General features: G+C 33.3%; 1 protein-coding gene, 2 long non-coding RNA genes and 1 pseudogene across 3 annotated transcripts; all 4 read right to left on the reverse strand.

Moving 5' to 3' along the window:
• Window positions 1-240: 240 nt before the first annotated feature.
• Window positions 241-2,250, reverse strand: LOC146948819 (protein FAR-RED ELONGATED HYPOCOTYL 3-like; annotated as a pseudogene).
• Window positions 2,251-2,778: 528 nt separating this feature from the next.
• On the reverse strand, window positions 2,779-7,873 carry LOC146948820 (RNA polymerase II C-terminal domain phosphatase-like 4). Its single transcript, XM_085748433.1, has 8 exons — window positions 7,728-7,873; window positions 6,298-6,374; window positions 6,115-6,212; window positions 4,866-5,046; window positions 4,406-4,695; window positions 3,551-3,736; window positions 3,436-3,474; window positions 2,779-3,327 (listed from the first exon to the last, which is right to left on the reverse strand). The coding sequence occupies exons 1-8, from the start codon at window positions 7,871-7,873 to the stop codon at window positions 3,022-3,024; spliced, it is 1,323 nt and encodes a 440-aa protein (XP_085604559.1). The 3' UTR covers window positions 2,779-3,021.
• A 7,048-nt stretch (window positions 7,874-14,921) lies between these two features.
• LOC146948821 (uncharacterized) lies at window positions 14,922-15,936 on the reverse strand. The gene is made up of 3 exons (XR_015027037.1): window positions 15,906-15,936; window positions 15,599-15,837; window positions 14,922-15,510 (listed from the first exon to the last, which is right to left on the reverse strand). It is a non-coding gene; the product is annotated as an uncharacterized LOC146948821 (long non-coding RNA).
• Window positions 15,937-16,319: 383 nt separating this feature from the next.
• LOC146948822 (uncharacterized) lies at window positions 16,320-18,411 on the reverse strand. Its single transcript, XR_015027036.1, has 4 exons — window positions 17,604-18,411; window positions 17,439-17,499; window positions 16,704-17,336; window positions 16,320-16,619 (listed from the first exon to the last, which is right to left on the reverse strand). It is a non-coding gene; the product is annotated as an uncharacterized LOC146948822 (long non-coding RNA).
• Window positions 18,412-20,418: the final 2,007 nt, after the last annotated feature.

Genomic DNA, 20,418 nt, shown 5'->3' on the forward strand with positions numbered 1-20,418 from the left:
TGACATTGAGTTCAATTATCAACTAAGCTTTATTTGTGGTTTGACATCGAGTTCCATTGTCAGCTTAACTTGATTGTGTCCCTTGAATTGCAGCTTGATGGTGAGTTCCATTGAGAGAAATTGAATTTTAGTCAAGTGGTTGCTGCATAATATTAGAAAAGTGAAATGAATGACATGGTTAAACAAAATTTAATACAATGATAAGAAAATAATGTAAAACACTTACTGATAACTATTGTACTACATTTTCTTGCGATTTTCTCTTTTTTGGGAATGTAAGTTTTTGTTTCTCTTCCTAGATGCTTTCTCAACCCAAGATTTGGCTTGTTTTTTTTAGTTGAACGTGAACAATCTTGTTTCTTTATGCCTTTTTCCCTGACAACGGTTTCCGTGTTGTTGTCAATTTCATCATTTGCAATTGATATGGTTACATGAACCATTCCCTCCATCGACATATTTTTTGGCCAACATATCTTCAAATAGTTTGCTGGACTCTTCATAAACTTTGGACAAAAATGTGAGTTTTGAGTTTTCGAAGCTTCGTTGGTCTCTTTAAGCATTTGAGGACACAACTCACTGTATCACTTCATGAAATGGGCTTTCGTGTCTGATTCAACATTCATCCTTTTCCAATCTTTATTACTTCCCAACCCTGTATCTCTTGTTCATCGCTTTAGTACATAATATGCATGACATCCATAACTTGCAAAACATGACTACATAAGATGTCATGTGTCTCAAATTTATGACAATCACAAGAAACTTTTTGTTCCGTAGGATTTCCCATAATTGTCCTCTCTTTTACATTATCATAATTTGTGACAACATACAAACTTTCTTTCAAAACCTTTATGCAAGTGTCTTGACATTCCTCATATTCCTCCTAGAATTCCTCTAATATTTTTGGGGTGTAAACATTTCTGGCTTGGACGAGCATACGGGCCTTCTTCATTTTCAATCTAGGAAGCTTATGTATTGATTCATATTCAACTTCAAACTCATTGTTCCGTTTACCATTGACAGCCCTATTATGAAAGTGTGTAAACAATTGTACCAAATCTAAATCCGATTTCAAATGGTTTTTCAAATCAGCATTAAAGCTCTCACTTAATTTTGTAGATCTCATACCTTCGGTGAATGTTTTCCGAACATAAGTCCATGCCTATTTTTCCTTCAATTGAAAAAACATATGCAACCACAAACCTTCCAAGACATTATGCTCAACAAGTAAAGAGTTCCATGCATTCAAAAATTCATCTCCCTCTTCGTGTAGATCTATGCCTCCTTCAAAATCTGAACAAAAATGTTAACTCTGTTGATATAGATGGTTCACATGCCTTAGTGCACAATCCATGAAAAGGTATCGTTTCATCATATATCAATGCTGCCTCAAAAATGACTGTTTTCCGGTAATAATTAAGTCCAACAAATACTCCCAACGGCCAATAATCCTTAATTCTTATTTTATAAACGTTAGAGAGCTTTGGTTATAATCAATGTTATAAAAATCAAATCAACATCAAATTGACGAGATTTTTCGAGGTCATGGTTCAACTGTTTTAAACTGCTCGAATTAGGATGAGGCCTCAATTGAAACGTTCAAATTAATTATAACTGGAGCGTAAACACAATGTCAATTCATGGTTCCATCAATTGATTACTATCTTGGCTTGAACATATTTTTCTTTTTTCAAAGTGTTCGCTTATGAAGCCAATATGCATCCATTTTTTTAAAGGCGAAGTCTCATTGAACAAGAGAAGCCTGCATGGAATTGGTGATAGACCTAACCCATAGAGTAGAACATGTAAAAAAAATAAAGTAACTAATAGTTTTTCCAATTCAACTTAAGCTCAAATTTTACCATTCATCATACAGCTACCACACATGATCAAGGAGTATTCAGCTTTCATAGTGATCATTCACCTTGCCATGGCTTTGAGGAAGTTTTGATTTGCTACAAACTTGAAACTATACATGACTGAATTAAGGAATATTATTGGATTTTTTGTGAAGGACCAGTGATTGAGGCTGCAATAGACATAGTTGAGAATATACTTGGTGGCGTTTTCTTTGTGGACCTGAAGAACGTGAATAGACATGCCACCAGCAGTGGAAAGCTTCTTATGACAAAAATGACACTTAAAGTGCTTGGCTTTCTGATGCTGAACCAAGATCTTTTCGTCATCGAATTCACGATCGCAGTAATAACACCAGACCTTTGAAGCAACACGCTTCTTTTTCCTCCCCATCGAAATTCCGATAACGATGCCGCTAGGCCAATTCCATGACTGAATTAATTAATTTCTTCAACTCTTTGCATATGATTGTCAATTCATGTGAATTTGTTGGATTTTAAGGTTACAAAAAGTGTAGATAATGAACTCAGTCCTCGAGAAAAGAAGACAATCAAAGCAAATTTCATTTAAAAACGATGAACATAAGTTTCATTATTTAGGACTATTATGAAACTCTTTTTTCTTTTCTTATTGTTCCATTTTTAAAGCACTTCATAACTTTCATTCTTTATTTACAACAATTACACAAAGTAATTGCACAGTCTAGTAACTAACTATAGTTAAGCTTGTAATCCACTATGTTTTTATGGTAATGAGATTACAACAGCACATAATAAAAGGATAATTTTGTGAAACGATCAAAATTTTCGCTCATTATAGGACAAAAGCCACAATTAATTCAATTTTCCCTTAAATGTAACAGTAACATTACATGTATTGTTGTTGCACTATATTCTAAATAAGCAAGGCAATTTAATAAAGTTTTTTCATCCAAGCAATTATTTATTGTTTTTCTTGATGTTTAAAAACATTTAACAACAGAAACATAGGAAGTATAAAATCCTAAACTTTTGAGAACAACAAAATGTCACAAATAATGGCTTTCTCTATACTGAGTAAAATCCAAACATCAATTATGAGAGTGAGACCTACGTATCAAATGAAACTCAGTTCCTTCCACATCGATCTTCACAAATACAAAATCCTTGTAACATCACTCTTTAACTAATTAGCAGAAACTAGTGCATTTTGACAAAGAAAGTTCTCCTCAGGCTGCTTTTGCAAAAAGAAATTTGCAGCCTCTAGCCAACGACGATTAACCAAAAACTTCTTCTCTTTCACGGCCCACCGGAACTCCTTAGTTACAAAATCTGTGGCAACTACATGTGTCACAGTGGGATCAAGTTTTTTCAAACAAGTAGCTCCTAACCGCTCTGCTATCCTCCTGAGTTTTCGTAAATCACCACGAAAATTAAGGCTGAAAACGATCACACATCCTCTTAAGACTTCACCTCGAAATGATGACAAAACCTGGAAAACAAGAATTGATTGCATGGATACAAATTAACTTATATTTCCATCAACAAAAATACAAAATGCAAGAACTAGAAGGTAAGTATCAACAAGATAAATAACTACCTGCCTCACATCTCGATCAACAAGATCTCCTTGAAGTTCCTACAAAACCCCACCACACAGTTTTAGCAACATATCAAATACAACAAATTTTTTATCAACAACTCATCTGACATACATCGAAGAATTTGTAGTTGATCTGTCTTAGCACTTCGAGTATTTTGGCAAGCGCACCATCAGTTTCATTCTCATCAATATGCAATGCAGCAAGTGATTTGCATTGGAGGCCGAAGTCCCGACAACTTGAATTGAAAAAGTGGTATCTATCCATCAATATCAGATTATCTCTATACTTTGGCCATACCTACAACATTTTCATACAACTCAATAAAGGAAGTGAATTCGGTTAATTGATTCTCAAATGATAAACAATGACATCTGAATCATTAAATGAATAGATCTTTAGCGCATTTCAAACTATGAACTTCATTTATAGGGAATAAACTTTAGAGGAATGATTCATTATAATTCGGAAAAAGTATTAAAATAAAAACACCAAGTTAACCAACAATCAGGAAAAACTACTACATTAAAACCCTCACACATGAAAGACAAGAATCGGGTATGCTAGTAGTAGTAGTAGTAGTTAGTTCAAGTTAATTGAATGAACTAAAAATTGAACTTTCTCTTAGATTAGAGACCGCAATATAAGTTGGTAGGGCTGTTCCAAATCAATTTTACTTTGAAATGAGATATAGGGCATAAGATTCATATGGCTGTTCCAAATTAATTTTACTCTGAGTTTCCTTCCAATGATTAAGAAGCTGTTAGTTCAAGTATCCAATGATGTGGGAGATAGGGCATAGGAATTAATGATTGTAGATTTCTTTGATTCATATTATAGAACAGTGTTTAATTTGTTAATACGTCCACATAAATTATGAGATTGCCATCCTGTTAGAAATTCTCAAATTTCAACACATCCAATTAAACAATTCAGCAAAAATAAGTCAGAAACTAGCAGTGCACTCACCTCTTCTTTATCATCAAGAATTAAGATAGAATTTTCTGCGCCCAACACAAGATCCAGATCCTTCACGTTCTTTTGAGTCCCATCATCTCGAGAAATTACCTTATCTTTGAAGTATACCCCTTGAGGATCAAGCAGCCTGGCCATCTCTAATGAGTACTGCCGATCACCCATGGTGTAGATGTACATTTCAAACATTTCACTTGCTTCTTTAAGAAATGTGCGGACAAAGGGCCTCAACTTGGTCATTACTTGCATATGCTCCAACATGAAGAGGCTACCTTTAGAGATATCTATTGTTTCATCATATACATGTTCAGAAAGGCAGCATATATAAAAAGCCATATAAACCCAGAACATCAAGAAAGAGTAGTAAGAAAATGCATTCATGACCATGAAGCATATAAATGAGTTTGAAATGCATTAACTGACACTTTTAATAAAAACTAATGATGACAACTACCTTCTAGAGAATCTGTATGGGTTTTTAAATGCATTTCTTCTGAGCTCAAACGATAAAGAGAAGTGGTATTTAGCAGTGTGTGATCTAGGTCCAGAACCAAACAAAGCTTTCTACGATTCAATAAATTCTTCACGTCTATGTCGCGCACTCTAGAAATTTCCTTATCATCAAGTTTTAGTCCCTGAAAATACAAAAATCTACATATTTAACAACCTGTTACTTGGATAAATTATGCAGAATAAATAGTTGGGTTGTGTGTATGATAGGATACAACAAGAATTCAAAGGTAAAGACAAAAAACAATTTAAACGATTTTATAAGGAAATTTGTTTGGATCAATGTGACCTGAGTAAAAATGATATAAAAGTGCTAAATTCTAGAGTGTCCCAATTCTGACTTACAACAATGACCTGAGCTCATCAACTATTAGTTACATTTCCCTCTCTATAGATAATCTCTCAATCTATTGAGCATCAAATCCTTAATCCTAACTCATCGATAACAGCACCTTGCTTGAGTAGTCTAGGTGTTGTTCTAAGTTGCTGAAAAATACGAGGATGTCATAAAAAATTGCAGAAGAAACTTACTCAAACAGGGTCTTATGAATTCATTAATGACTTAAAATGTAGTGGGAATTTTTTAAGTCCATAGGGAATTACCGTGTATTCCTAATGGCCCTCATTAGTCCTGAATGCTGTCTTGGGAACATAATTCGTGCTTAGTATTCTCAAGAGAGATAATATTCTCTAGAAACTTGTCTATGATGAGCAATATTTATTAGCAAAATTGCAAATTAGATAATTTTTAACAGATTTTGAAATACCATCCCGGAATTTGCAAGTTAGCAATTGTCTTGTTAAATGTTATGGATTCTATAGGCTAAATGTTTATATTTACTTATGGAACTTCTTTGTTACAGTGCGAGTAGCATGTACAAGTACTTAGGTACCGGTGAGCAAGAGTATTGAAGTTGCTACCCATACAAAATTGTTTATTTTTATTGAAAACGTGGCTACGAGGACCGACACTAACTATTGCCATCCTTAACCAACAAACCAGCTGTATGCCTATAGGCTCGGAGCAATACTTGTTGGGCATGACCACTGAAGCAGGAATTAGCTTTTTAACAAATATTTCAACTTGATCCAACAGTCATTCGAAAATAATAGCGACATGTAGCAACAACAACTATCCAAATCTATGTTATTAGTATCCCGTAAGATAATCATTAGAAACAATTAATTTTTACCTTGTGTATATACCCAAATGACACACCAGATTCCCCATCCACCTTTTGCCCACAATGTATACAAATGCCTCCAAATGAGCCAGGGTGCATGCATACATCTACATTCACAGATGAAAGTGCAACAATTAAGTATTAACATAGAGAGAGTGAGAGAGAAAGAGACAACCACAACGATAGAATTACCTAATTTTTGTTCCGCGGTTCCTGCTGAAGTGGACGTCTCAGTTTCACTGGTGCTATCAGACTTAAGTCTTTTAATTCTGTCCAAATTTGTACAATAAAGTGTAGAAGAGTGAAATTTAATCAAAAAACATGAAACAATAAAATAATAAAATAAAATTCAAAGAATACATTACACTCTCTTAGACAAAATAACATGAATAAGCAAAAAATAATAAGAACCCTACAACCATATTTCTCCCAAAGGTTGATGCTAATTGGTCCACAATAACAAGAAGAATCAAAGTATTTTCCTAATAGGTGGATTCAGCTTCATGGATAAAACAACACAAAAATGTTATCTTATGAAACATGTCTAAAAATAGGTCATTTGAGTCCAGATATCTCTCAATAGTTTGACCTATATAATTTTCTATAATATTCCTTTATGCTTACTATTATCTAAAAAATAATATTTCATACATAAGCAAATGATAGCTAAAAAATTGTTTTAATTTATTATCTTTGAATTGACATAGTGAAGTTAGTAATATAGTATATTACTATTAGCTAGATCTGCTGCTGGCATCCTAACAAGTTTCAACTTTCTAATACTTCCTTCACCTTATGTTTGTCCAAACCAGTTACTATCATATTCTTAGCTAGAATTTACCGCCATGCACTTTAAAAAATTTCACGTATCCATATCTTATCACATCCAACTACGTATTCGGACTTAGTAGACCAAGACACAGTGCTGCTGCTGCATCTCTGTCAAAACACCTCAAAACTAGTATGCATTACCGCCATGAACTTTGCAGCCCTACACATCAGGATTCAATTGCGACAGAAACTCCACAAATTATGCTCTAGCCAACCAGGACAAGACTAAGTATATGAGGCAATTAAATACAAGACCACTGCTCTTGTTGCATCATTCACTCATAACTATACTTACATTAATTACTTTGCCAAAAAAGGAGCTAACGTTGAGAAACATCAAAATCCTCAAACGATTCCCTCTTAATGTTTCAGTCCAGCACTTAAGTGCAGTACCAATATTCCTAATTCTGCAAAACAGAATTTAGCAGCAACATCACATTAACTATTCTTACACTGCCGGCTCCATCTATTGATTTGTATTTCACCCTTTAGGTAATTAGGTTATCCATTTAATAATATAGTTGATGGCGGAAACTTGCATGACAATCTTTCATGAGATTTTGGAAACAAGAATCACTCTATCAAAATTGAGACCACTACAATAATAAACATTGTTCCTACTGAATAGACCACAGTACTCTATATCTAGACAATGTTTAGTCCTCTCACAAATCACAACCTAATATGAATTATTCACACCTACTAAATTTCAATAAATTAGTAAAATCAACTAGGCAATAGCTTAACTAATACTGTAACACATGTAATATGAAATAGGTGATGGAGAGCACCTGGAATCTTGGCTTTCAGCTTCTTCATCGGACGATGAGTTGTCTGAACCATCATCATCTAGTTCATCCTCAAGATTTTGAATTAACTCATCAGTACTGCCAGATGAATCGGTACTGTCAGGAAATTCTGTCTCGTCATCACTCATCTGTATTACAGTCACCCAACAAAACCAAATCAGAAACAATATCCATAATGAAGAGACGACAAAAACCACAATTCATTGGAAAGTAAAACAAGATATAACAAATAGAAAGCTGGCCCATCAAGGTGCAATTTTTCAACAAAGTCAACACAAGAAAGCATATAAATATGCAACCAAACAAGTCAATATGAATTATGGTTACTGTTGTGTTAGTAACAATTGACAAACAGAAATCAAGGTACATATACCAAAAAGTGATCATTCATCAAACAAGGAACTGCATGATCCTATACAATGTCTCAACAGGGAATGTAACACCTTATATCAATAGGGAAATTAAGGAATGTTTAAGTCCCAAATCAAAGGAAATTACTCGGTGAAGCACCTAAGTTGTTAGATTCTTTGGAATTAATCGTAGTTGGCAAAACTTTTAGATGAAACTTTAATTAATTTAGGGAATGAACTTTTAGATGAAATTCAATATTAATTCAATGATGATTAAGGTACTTGTGTGTGTGTGTGTGTAGATTGAGGAGAGGAATTTGACACCTTTTACGTATACCAATAATCAACCAGTCATCTAAGAAAGAAATTTCTACATCTCAAATCAACGATGCTTTACAATGTCTCGGTGAGGAATGTCTCAAATCAAGTAGGATGGTGCTCGGTGAAGTAACTAAGATGTTTAATTCTTTCCCCTTGACACTTAGCTTTTAATTGAATAATCCGAAAACTTCACAGAAGTAAAAAAATAAATTTAAATTTAAAGGACTGCATATGTTACAGAAACACTATGACTATAAACTCTTAAATATGAAATTTGTTAATTCTTGTATAATACCTTTACTCTTAGAGATCACCAAATTCCAAAGATTGCTTTTCTTTTTGTGATTCGACCGTAGGGACTCTTGCTGCATACAACAAATTGAAAAGAGGAAAAAACACATATTCATATTTTCTCAAATTAAATTATTGTAAAGATCGCTCAAAACTATTGAATAATCGAAAAACAAAATGCATCAAACGGTATTCAAATTTCGTTCAACCATTGAAACAACATTTTATCAAGAATGAATCCAAGTTTTCCATGTTAAGAGAATCAAAACAACAAGGACCGTAAGCAAAGATCATTTCAACCATTGAAACTGCATTTTATCAAGAATGTGAAATTGAAAACGCCATTCATTGTGATATCAAGAATTGCACACTGTTACTGAAAACACATAAAAAAAAAAATCGGAATCACCAGTGCTTCGGAGAAGAATGAAGTTGGCTTCTCCAACGAGAATGCAAAGACGGTTGCGGTGGTCCGAAAATGGCGCGGTTAGTTGATGTGTTGGTGTTGGAGGGAAATTTTTCAAAAAACTTCATAATCAAACCAACTTATTTTACCATTCACATTTAAAAGCTTTTGATTAGATAAAGAAAGATAAAATTGTAAATAAATTAGTTAAATTGATGTAAAATTAGATGAAAAAAAATACACAATAAATATCTTAGATGTGAGAATAGATTAGGCTCGCCTACTGAGGTGTACGACCTAACCTGCAACAACGCCTAGTCAGACTATGATTTTATTTTATTTTTTTAAAATAGAGAAGACTTATACTTTTTTAGAAGCATATTAAGCATAAGGCCAAGCAACATGCCATAGAAAAAGTTTTTTAGGCGTATCGGACCGGCCCAGAAGAGTAAATATAACCAATATTATTAATTACTAATATTATTATATTAGAATTTGCACTTTGAAATTAAATTAGAAATTTGTTAACATTTTTGGAGAGTCAAACTTAGTAGTCTACATCACTTTTTTTACATATTCAAATGTATTATTATAAACTACAGTTGAAATATGATATCATATATATTAAAATTCACTAAAAATTCATGTTAAATATCAAGAGTTTAATCTCATTTATCTTTTAATTCGCTAGTTTATTTTAAACTTAGATAAAATTACTTATTCATATGAGATAAGCTTTTAAACGGACTAGCAGTTCATACCAAACTTTCAAATGGTTGAAAAAAACTTTCAAAAGGTTAAATTCGGGCAAAAGTAATTTTATTGTAACAGCCCAGGTGGGCCCCTCGCAAGGCACTGCACCCCCCTGCACTGCACTGTTACTCACAAGCTTAATCACTATCCCCCTGATAGTGTTTTTGCCTCCCGTGGGAATCGAACCTAGTACCAGGGGTTAAGTACTACTTCAATGCATTCCCACTACCAATTGAGCTACATATAAGATAGGTTCCAATCTAGTCTTGAGCTTTGAAAAATTTCACAGAACAGACTTTTACAAAGTCTAGCTCAACCTAGCATATTCACACCCCTATTCACGTCTATTCATGTATAAGTAGATATATATTTTTTAAAATAGTGAATGAAATAAATTATTAATCAAAATGAAACTATCTTGTCAAAAAAGTAAAAACAAAGTGACACTAATGATCATTTTTACAACTGTCTTTGAGATAATTTAAAGTCGATATTTTAAGATTAAAATGCTAAATTTTTACTAGGTTTGTTAAAAGGATCTAAATTTTAACTATTGAATTGGTCATTTTTAAAAAATTTACGAAGGATTTTTCATTGAAATGAAAGAATACATACATGTTAAAGTACGTAGCCAAACACAGCTTTATATGTGTAACTAACTCTTTTGTCAAAAAAATATAGAGTGTGTAACGAACTCTGTGTTGAGTCATCACTCATCACAAAGTTAGCTCATCTATAAATAGCTATGTTGTTGTATCAATTCTATGAATTCTCAGATTTTAACTATAAAGGAAACAATTCAATGAAAAACTCATTCTTTAGCAATTATGAGGAACCAAAGAACAAGAGTAATTGAATCTAAATTGTTTAAATTTAAAGAGAGAAGGGCAACTAAGATGACACCGAAATATATTCTAGTTCAGTGGCATATCCTATCGTGTTACCTATATTTTGTCCTTATGTTTAACCATGATATCGTGGGAAGTCTTGTTGTAAACTAAAAGAGAAATATCATAATTAACAAATAAATATGACTAATAATAAAGTAAAATAAAACACAAGGAACTTATCAAATTTGGTTGCCGACACGGCTCCATCAAAAGCTTCATTTTCAAATTAGAGGAAACCTGCAAAACAACATGTAACCTGAGGCATGACATAGTCACTGTCCTTGAAGATTTTATCTACTCATAAGTGCATATCCTCCCAAGATACAACAAGTCCTTCCTTCCCCGGTATGAATCATAGCCGGATCAAATTTATCTCAAAGATAACAGGAGATTTTATCTAGAGACCCAGTATTTTGGATGTGAGAAAATAATGTTGTGTCAAGAGAAACATGAACTGAGAGAGTATGTATGTGTGCAGTGACGGACCCAGAAATTTTATATAGTGAGGGCCATATCTACATATATATTTCTAACATTAAATATTTACTTATATATGAAATATTTTTGTTGGTTTTTTTTTTTTCAAAAGTTAAGACAATAAAGGAAGTGTTTCAGAAAATATATTAACAACTTCTATAATTGTTAACTCAAGTTCATTTTCTATGAGGAAGACAATTTTTTATCAGATTTTATTTATCTTCTGTTTAAACTTTCAATTACCAGAGTCGTATTGCCCTCGGAATCATTGGGTTAATTAACACCAAAGAAAAATATTTTAAACACATAATATTATTATTATTCCATGCTTTGTCTAAAAGTAAAATAAAAAACAAAATCAAAGAAATAATGGGGAAGTGCATTTAAATTGGGGTACGCATATTATATTACCCTTTATAATATTACACTTATAATAACTATGAGCTACTGAAGAAATTATGTGGAACTGTGAGGGGGTGGGGTTCAAAAAACTCAAACATAGTGAGGGCCATGGCCCACTCTTCTCTCAACGTGGGTCCGTCCCTGTATGTGTGTATACTTTGTGTGGATTGATATTTTTCTCTACTAACTAATGGTTTATTCCATACATATGTATATATACAGCAAGCAATGGACATTCTCATAAGCTAACAAAAAACCGTTAGTGATGAGACACTAACCTTTGACTAACCATAATAACAGAAACACATGGTCAAACGGAATAAAATGAGTATCTCTTAACAATGATGAGTCATGGAGATATTAAAAGGGGATACGGTTTAGCATTTGGAACCGGTCAACAAATAGAAATTGAACAACAATTCTAATTTAAATTGCTTGCTAGTAATAAGAAAACTTTTGAAATAATAATAACTCAAAAATACAACAAGTCAAGCTTAGCCAACACTTGCTCTCTTTTGATATTGACCATGTCGAACCTGAGATCTTTGGATGGTGGTGTTGAATGGCCTCTGAGTGTAGGCCTTCGTTGCAAACCTTCTTCTTTGACGGCGAGGTTGGTACTTGCGAAGACAGTCCAATGTTTAACTGTATGCAGATCGCGGGTCAAAATTCTTGCATCCCAGTTTGGGAGAATGCAGAACAAGTGGATCTCAGGAAAAAAACGGATCAACGTTTAAAGATTGAATTGATTTACAATTTACTGCTGAAATTTAAAGACGTAACATATCTTTATTTTGTGGGTGCAAATTATAAATTCAAAATTTGAGAACGAGCAAACTAAAATAAGGAATTATATTAGTAAGCACTAAAAATTATATCCATGAGTATTACATGGATGAAGCCAAAAAAATGTCAAAGGAAATAAATGTGAAATATGTAACATTTTTTTCAATTATCACGAAGTTGTGAGGAGCAATAATGGTATCAAGTGTCAATGTGTCATCAAATTTTATCTCTACAAACTGATTATAATTAAGCTCAATTTTACTAAATGCAAGTTAATAGGTTGATCATAGTGTGAGCATCATTATTATAGTCCAAGATTTGCATACACATGTAAACCTATTCACGGATTTAAAAGGTAGTTTTAAAAATATAGAGAAGACAATATCTTCGGGAACATGAAGACTAACCTTTCGATTTGTTGGAGCAATAGATATCTCAATCTTCTGAATGTTTATGTTGAAAGCAAAGGAAGAGAGTGCAAACGGCGGTTGGAGATGAGATTAATTTGCAAAATTGATGCGGCGGAATTGTATTTATATCCGTTTTGTTTTGTTGAGGGAACCCTATCTATTATTATTAGGGTTTTTTTTTTGAAATAATTATTATTATTAGGGTTAAATAGGTTTTTGGTGTAAACTAGACTTTCCACCCGTGCTACCGCACGGGTCATATACAATGCAAATGTAGTAAGGAAAAGCAAAAATTCATTGTATAGTTCGAACTTAATATTCAAATGTTATTTAAAATCAAAAGTAATTGAAGTTTTTCGAGTTTACACATTTTAGAAAATTTCTTTAAACACTACATTTGAAGTACTATCAATGCAAACACCATCTTCATGAAGTAGGTGAAGAAAAGTATCCCACAGTGAAGAAATTAAACTCATGAAGTCCACCCTATTTCATTTCAAACTCAGCAAATTCAAAGTATCCCACAATGAGACTTTTTATCATAAATTGGCAAGATAAAAATGACATTCATAATACAATAGAACATGAGATGTTGCATTTTTAATCTATATTCTTGATAACTGTCGTTTTTACATAAAATATGGATTAGGACATGAAAAGAATATATGGATTTTAACATCTGCAGAATATATGGATTGGAACATCTGCAGCAGAACACAAACTCTAGCTGCCTCATACCAAAGCGGGCTTCGAAATTATCTTCCGAGACCAGAAAAACGTGAGTTGAATCGGCAATAGAACAACACCGGAAGCAGAAAAAATGGCCCAAAAACTCTACAACAGCAAGTCAGCAAAACATGACATAGCATTAGTAGCAGACCTCTCAAATGGAAAAAGTGCAGATATACTACCAGGAAAATTCTCCAATTCCTAAAAAAGAGTAGGACTCTCTTAATGTGCACTTTTGAGTATTCATAACAAAGAGAATAAAAATATCCTAAGTACTAAAAAGAAATTAGTAACTTTTCAATATGGTACAATTTTTGACAAATTCAAATGAGAGAAGCAAACTCAACAATGTATGGTATGAGTCCTTGGAAAATTTTAACGATGCACAAAAGAAAGGGCAACTAACTATAAATGTATAAAGATATATCATTTGTTAAGGATTCAAGTTTTTAAGGATACATGAAGTTTAAAATACCAAAAGCTTGTATGCAAAGAACCTAAAACGTCCAAAACCAATATAACTAAATATGCAGAAAATATATAAACAGAAAACATAGCCAGCCCAAAAAACAACAAAATATACACAAATATATTTAATATAGTTAACCATCTGAACAAAGGTATCACCTATAGCTAATATAGTATTATGATTACACTTAGTTAAATCACACTTCAGGTAGCTTATTTTGTCCAGATATATTTGCATAAATAAGGCAAACTTGACAGCCAATGTTGATATTATTTAGGAATGATGGCTCATATTTTAAACTATTTTAAACTATAATGACAAACTTCTATACTGAAAAAAAAAACCTTTATAGTGAATTATGAGATTTTTTTAGCATCAATTCTTGTTTTTTTCGAGTATAGTGCCATAAGTAACTTAATCTGGCAAGTAAAACCAATGACTGCATTGAGTAGTTATAATAGACCTATGTACTATCATTGTTGAATGGTATATAGCTGAAAAATTTGAAAGGCTGAATCTGCACGCTGTCAATGTAAATACAGTCTTGTTATTAACATTCAAACATTGGTCGACATCCTATAAGTTAAATATGGCACATATCCTTTGTTAGTCCCTTTTTTTCAGCTTTCAACCAAACAAATATAGTGAAGGGCAAGACTGCATAATAATGTTCCAAATCAATTTTAGGGGTTGCTTATTCATCAAGTAATTACAATGCAGAGGCCGAAAATGCAGAGACTCTAACTAATGACATATTTTGGTCTTCAATTATCAAAAGGTAAAACAGTGCAAATTCTTTCATTAGAAGATGCCTTAAGTTCAATCAACACATGATTCATAACTTCATCCAAAATGACTCCAAAGTCTTAATCATGAAAACATAGCCAAAATATAAATGAACAACACAGATTTATGATTGCTTAATCTTCAAGTCACTGGAATACAACACAGTACACATAAGTAGCTGACATAACAAAGTAGTACACATAACGACGGATAAGAGCTCCTCTAATAATTCCTTCATTGCTCAAACACTAAGCCACTTAAATGCAACAAAAAAAAAATACAAACAACCAACAAAGTACACACCTAAAAACTAACAGAAACACATCACATCTGAGCTGCGAGAATGAACTCAACTAATTTTTCTAGAATTACTCCTCAAATCGATAATACGGGCCACCTTCACCTGCACATGCAGACGGAGGCATTTTGGTTCTCAGAACCAACATGAGAGGTGCACAAAGATAGACAACCCTATTATTGGTTGTTCCAGTAACACCTAATTTGATAGTCATTCCTTTAGTCAACTTACGGGCATCGCACAGTGCTTTCCACTGTCCGGAAAATACGCACGACACTCCTTCATCATGACAGAAGTCCATAAACAATTTCCAAGTGTACCCAAGTTAATCAATGACAGTAAATTCAGATGACTCATGAGGAAATGCAGCTTGGCAGAACCAAAGCCAATTCATCTTCTGATTACATACAAAAAACATCTTGAATTAAATATAAACAGAATTATACCAACACACTGAAAAAGGAAAACGCTAACAATAAACTCACCAACTTTTCAGTAGTAACATCAGCGTGGGTTAACCCTTGACCATTACATGACAGAAGTTAGTGGGAAGAAAAAGGGCATTATAACCATATCGAATGAAGGGATTTATGTACTCATGAGCACTCTGATTTGGCAGTAGCAGTCTCTCTGGAGGAATGAATTGAGGATACATCAATTCCTCTCCGTGCATATTTCGAACTTCAAGCAGGAAAAGGTGTCGGTTTGCATGTACAACTGTAACCTACGTGACAGCAAAAATCTTATAAAACCTCTTCAAGATCTCCCAACCATCTGCAAAATAAACCTTACCATTCTTCTTTTCAACGGCCTCCTCAATCGCGTAGCATCACGAAAGGAGCCACCTCTAAGCCAAACCCTCTTGCAAAGCAAGCAGGCAGCCTTCCCTTTTTACATAAAAACATTGGTTTGACATTAAATAATCTAGTTTGTCACCAAACAACAACACAATAAACAGAGATTGACCAAATGAACACAGTCATGAGATCACAAAAGAATAATATATAATATAATAAACAAATACATATGCGCTTCATGTATGTGATTGAAAAAACACAATGATTGAGTGACTAAGAGTTTAACCGAGTGTTGTATATGTCCAATAAAGCATCGATCGTTTTGTTCATGCAACACAAATGATTCTTATAACAGAGTACATCACACATTGAGTGAAAAATGGATCAAGGATATCACGACTCACACTGCAGATATCATATTCCATGTGACAGGTCCTCAGATTAACCAAGTCCCTTCTAAAAGCACTGTCAATAGTCGGACCAACATTACCCTGAACTGCCAATACCAGATCAAAAGTGCACAAATAACGAATTTGTCTAAAGTGACAACATTAGAATAAAATGAAATGAAAAAATGACTTCTGAGTTAACAAAATCCAACGTCAAATTGCAGCCTAAAATAATTGAGGAATGAAATTGAAGCATATAGAAGATAGAAACGGACCTCCGAAACCCCATCCAACACCGAAACCGCAACCAACACCAAAACCTGCAAAAGAAAAAAAAAACAGTGTGAATTAGATAGAGATTGGGGAAGGTGAATGAATGAATGGTGATAATGAAATTAGCATACCAAATCCGATGCCAGCACCGTTGAAGTTTGTGATTACCACTTCTTTTCTTTTGTTTCTATGCAGAACAAAGGAAAGCCAGTTAAGATATGGTGTACTGTTCATCGTCAAAATCCTCCATGTGCGCTCAATCCCAACTCACATATCACAACATACAGATCACAAAAAGAAAGTAGGAAGCTTAGTAGAATTGTGATACACAACATACAGATCACAAAAAGAAAGCAAGAAGCTTAGTAGAATTGTGATAATATGATGATGATCAGAACGAATTTGAAGAAAATTAGAAACAGTGAAAACCCTATGAAAAAACAGTTTCTATAACAAAGATTGGATAAATCATTTGACCAGACTAATTGAATTAACAATTTGCACTGCCAATTCAATTGGTGAATGCTTCAATATGAATTATTAATTCTCTTATACACTATATGATGTGCAGCAATGAAAATAGTTGACCATACATCTTAAACATTTTCAGAATGTACGTAGCTTACACATCTCAATGACAGTTAACACACATACACACATATTCAAATAGCGAAGGAACAAACAGACCTGAAGTAATTCACCTAAAGCCTCTTCGGGCGCCATTCTTAGTCCACCCTTTCCCAAACCAAGCCGCTGAGATAACACTGCTCAGCTTCGACGCAACAAAGCAAACTCATTAATATCTGAGACAATAAAAGCAATTGAACAAACAAACTACATACACAGGTTTACAAAATTATGCATACCTTTCAAATCTACTTTGGTTTCAGCTAAAGCAGAAACAATGTAAAACCTGTTCTTCTTATCCTATTTCGCAACAATATTAATTATCAGGTATCATATATCATACACATTCAATAACAATAATCATAAAAAAAAAGTAACTTTTTTTACTTATATTATAAATGTACCTTCAAAAACAAATTTTTACCGAGGTCATCATTGCCAACATACTTTGCCTGAAGAAAAAACAGACACTATATATTATCAGATAAAAAAATGATAGAAATTTTAAAGGATAAAAAGTAATTTATTTACCTGTGCCTCAACAGTTAAAACAACTGGATGTTCATACTTGGAAAATTCAATTTGAAGCTCCTGAAAAAAATAAAAAGTAAAATAAACATTGCAGTTAATCAGAATCATGAAATCAACGGTAGTGAAATTAGGGGTATATATGAAATTGAATAAAGTTAATCTTTAACTGATGCAGAAGCTGTTCCTTTGAGATACCCATCGGCGGCGAAACGGTATCGGTGGAATCGCAGAGAAGAAAGGAACTACAGTGGAGTAAACACGAAACCCGTTAATGAAAAAAAGATACAAAGGAAAGAGAGAGAGAGAGAGAGAGAGAGAGAGAGAGAGAGAGAGAGAGAGAGAGAGAGAGAGGGAGAGTGTTGGCGGTGGTGATGATGATAAGAGGAAGAAGAAGAAACGCGTGAGAGAAAGAGAGGAAAAACAGGAATTTGCGGCTTTGAAAGAAATTTGCGTCGAGAGAGGGAGAGGGTTGGCGGTGGTGATGATGGTAAGAGGAAGAAGAAGAAACGCGTGAGAGAGAGGGAAAATTTGTTTTCCTATGGCATTATTTGTTTTCCTTGATTTTTTTGATTTGCCGTGCCTTTTTTTTCTCTTCTTTTGTTACTATAGCTTTTTCGTGATTATGGTTAAGGTTAGGGTCAAAACAGTAATTTTATTCTCTAGGGTTTAGGTTTAATTAGAGCAAAAATTATGGCGTTGCGTAACTTTTATATATAGAATGATTTGCCGTGCCTTTTTTTTCTCTTCTTTTGTTACTATAGCTTTTTCGTGATTATGGTTAAGGTTAAGGTCAAAACAGTAATTTTATTCTCTAGGGTTTAGGTTTAATTAGAGCAAAAATTATGGCGTTGCGTAACTTTTATATATAGAATGATTTGCCGTGCCTTTTTTTTCTCTTCTTTTGTTACTATAGCTTTTTCGTGATTATGGTTAAGGTTAGGGTCAAAACAGTAATTTTATTCTCTAGGGTTTAGGTTTAATTAGGGCAAAAATTATGGCGTTGCGTAACTTTTATATATAGAATGATGTAGTCAATTTGTTTTTAACCCTCATGAAAAAAATAACATGTTTTGATCTTTATAATTTTTTTATGTAGTTTTGGTCCCTATTAAATTTAAATTTGTTTAAGGCTAAAGTGTACTTTCCCCCCTAACTTTCAAAAACTTGCAATTTTGCCCCCCCCCCCCCCCCCCCCCCCCCCCCCCCCAACTTTCTATTAATGTGTTTCACTAATATTAAATATATTGGTCATATATTTTTTTTTTTGAGCGAATATATTGGTCATATTTATTATCCAAGAAAATGAGATAATTTTATAACAAAACAAATTATATTTTAGTTGAAAATAAGCCTACTAGAGAAATTAATCTTAATGTTGTCTTTCAAAGGTTCCAAAAAATTAAATTATATCATTATGCTAAATCACGTGAGACGCATTTAGGATCATGTGGCCCACTCATGTTTTTTTGTTTTTTTGTTCTTTTTTGGTAGTAAAAAGCGGGGGGAAAACGAAAACAAGACATGATAAAATCACAACAATGAGCTAAAAAAAATTATGATGTATTATGTAAGGGGTCCTTTTCTCATATTATGCCTAACGCATGTAAATCTCTAGGAATGGCCCTGCACTTCCCTACCACTTATTGCTCTCACAAAGCCATCACAGTCACAAGCTAGAGAAGTTTCAGTTGGCTCTTTCCTCCCTAATTCATCGTCAGTGGAATGAGTGAAGGAAGGAAGGGACAAGGTTCAATGTTGATTCTCAATCTCTGAGAGAGGTGAGGGAGTGTCTGCAACGAAACCGAAGGATTGATAATGTGGGGTTTGTATTCTGCAAAAAATCGACGATTGCAGTTATATTGTATGATGAATGACTGCAGTCAGAAATTATGAAGAAGATGATGAATGATTTGAATGGAATTATAGAGAAGTTATATTGTGTGATTTGATTAATGGAACCTGGAAGTGCTGCATTTCTTGTTCCATGAACTCATTTTTTTCTTTCTTTTTTCTTTTCCTATTCTATTTTTTTTTTCAATTTTTGTGGTTTTTTTAATTTTTCGATTTCTTTTTTAATTTATTTAATTCAGAAAATGATTATGTGAATTTTTTATTTTTTAAAATTCAATAATTACACACGCGGCGTGCCACGTAGGCATTGACCGGTCAAAATTGACCAAAAGGATTAAAGTTGCAATGGGGCTAAATCTTAGGGGGCCAAAATTGCAAGTTTTTGAAAGTTAGGGGGGAAAGTGCACTTTAGCCTTTGGTTAATTATGCTTAAACTTTTAAATTTTTGAACGAATTTTTTTAAAGACTTGTTTAAATCAGTATAAAAAGATTTTAAGGTCAAAATTAGCTCAAAAATTTATAAAAAAATTAGCTCAAAAAAATAAAAAAGACAAGTAAACATAAGTCGTCCAGTTTCTCTCTGCTTACCTTCATCATGAATAGCCTAATTAACATAAATAAAATAAAAGGATTTGGGTGAAACAAAATGTTTCAGTGAATTCCACATATCCTAGGTTATTGGCAATCTCGGGGAAACCTATGATCGCAATATGTCTGTACATATACATAATCTAGGATCAGCAGTTGTCTTTATACTACCATACTTCGTATCATAAATTCATTCATAACATGTAATCATATTCATATCTTGCTAAGTTAGCGTGGATCAAACAATGT

The sequence above is a fragment of the Medicago sativa genome, chromosome 2, assembly GCF_051527215.1.
Source record: "Medicago sativa cultivar Bolivia chromosome 2, Bolivia_mono, whole genome shotgun sequence".
Classification (NCBI taxonomy): Eukaryota; Viridiplantae; Streptophyta; class Magnoliopsida; order Fabales; family Fabaceae; genus Medicago; species Medicago sativa.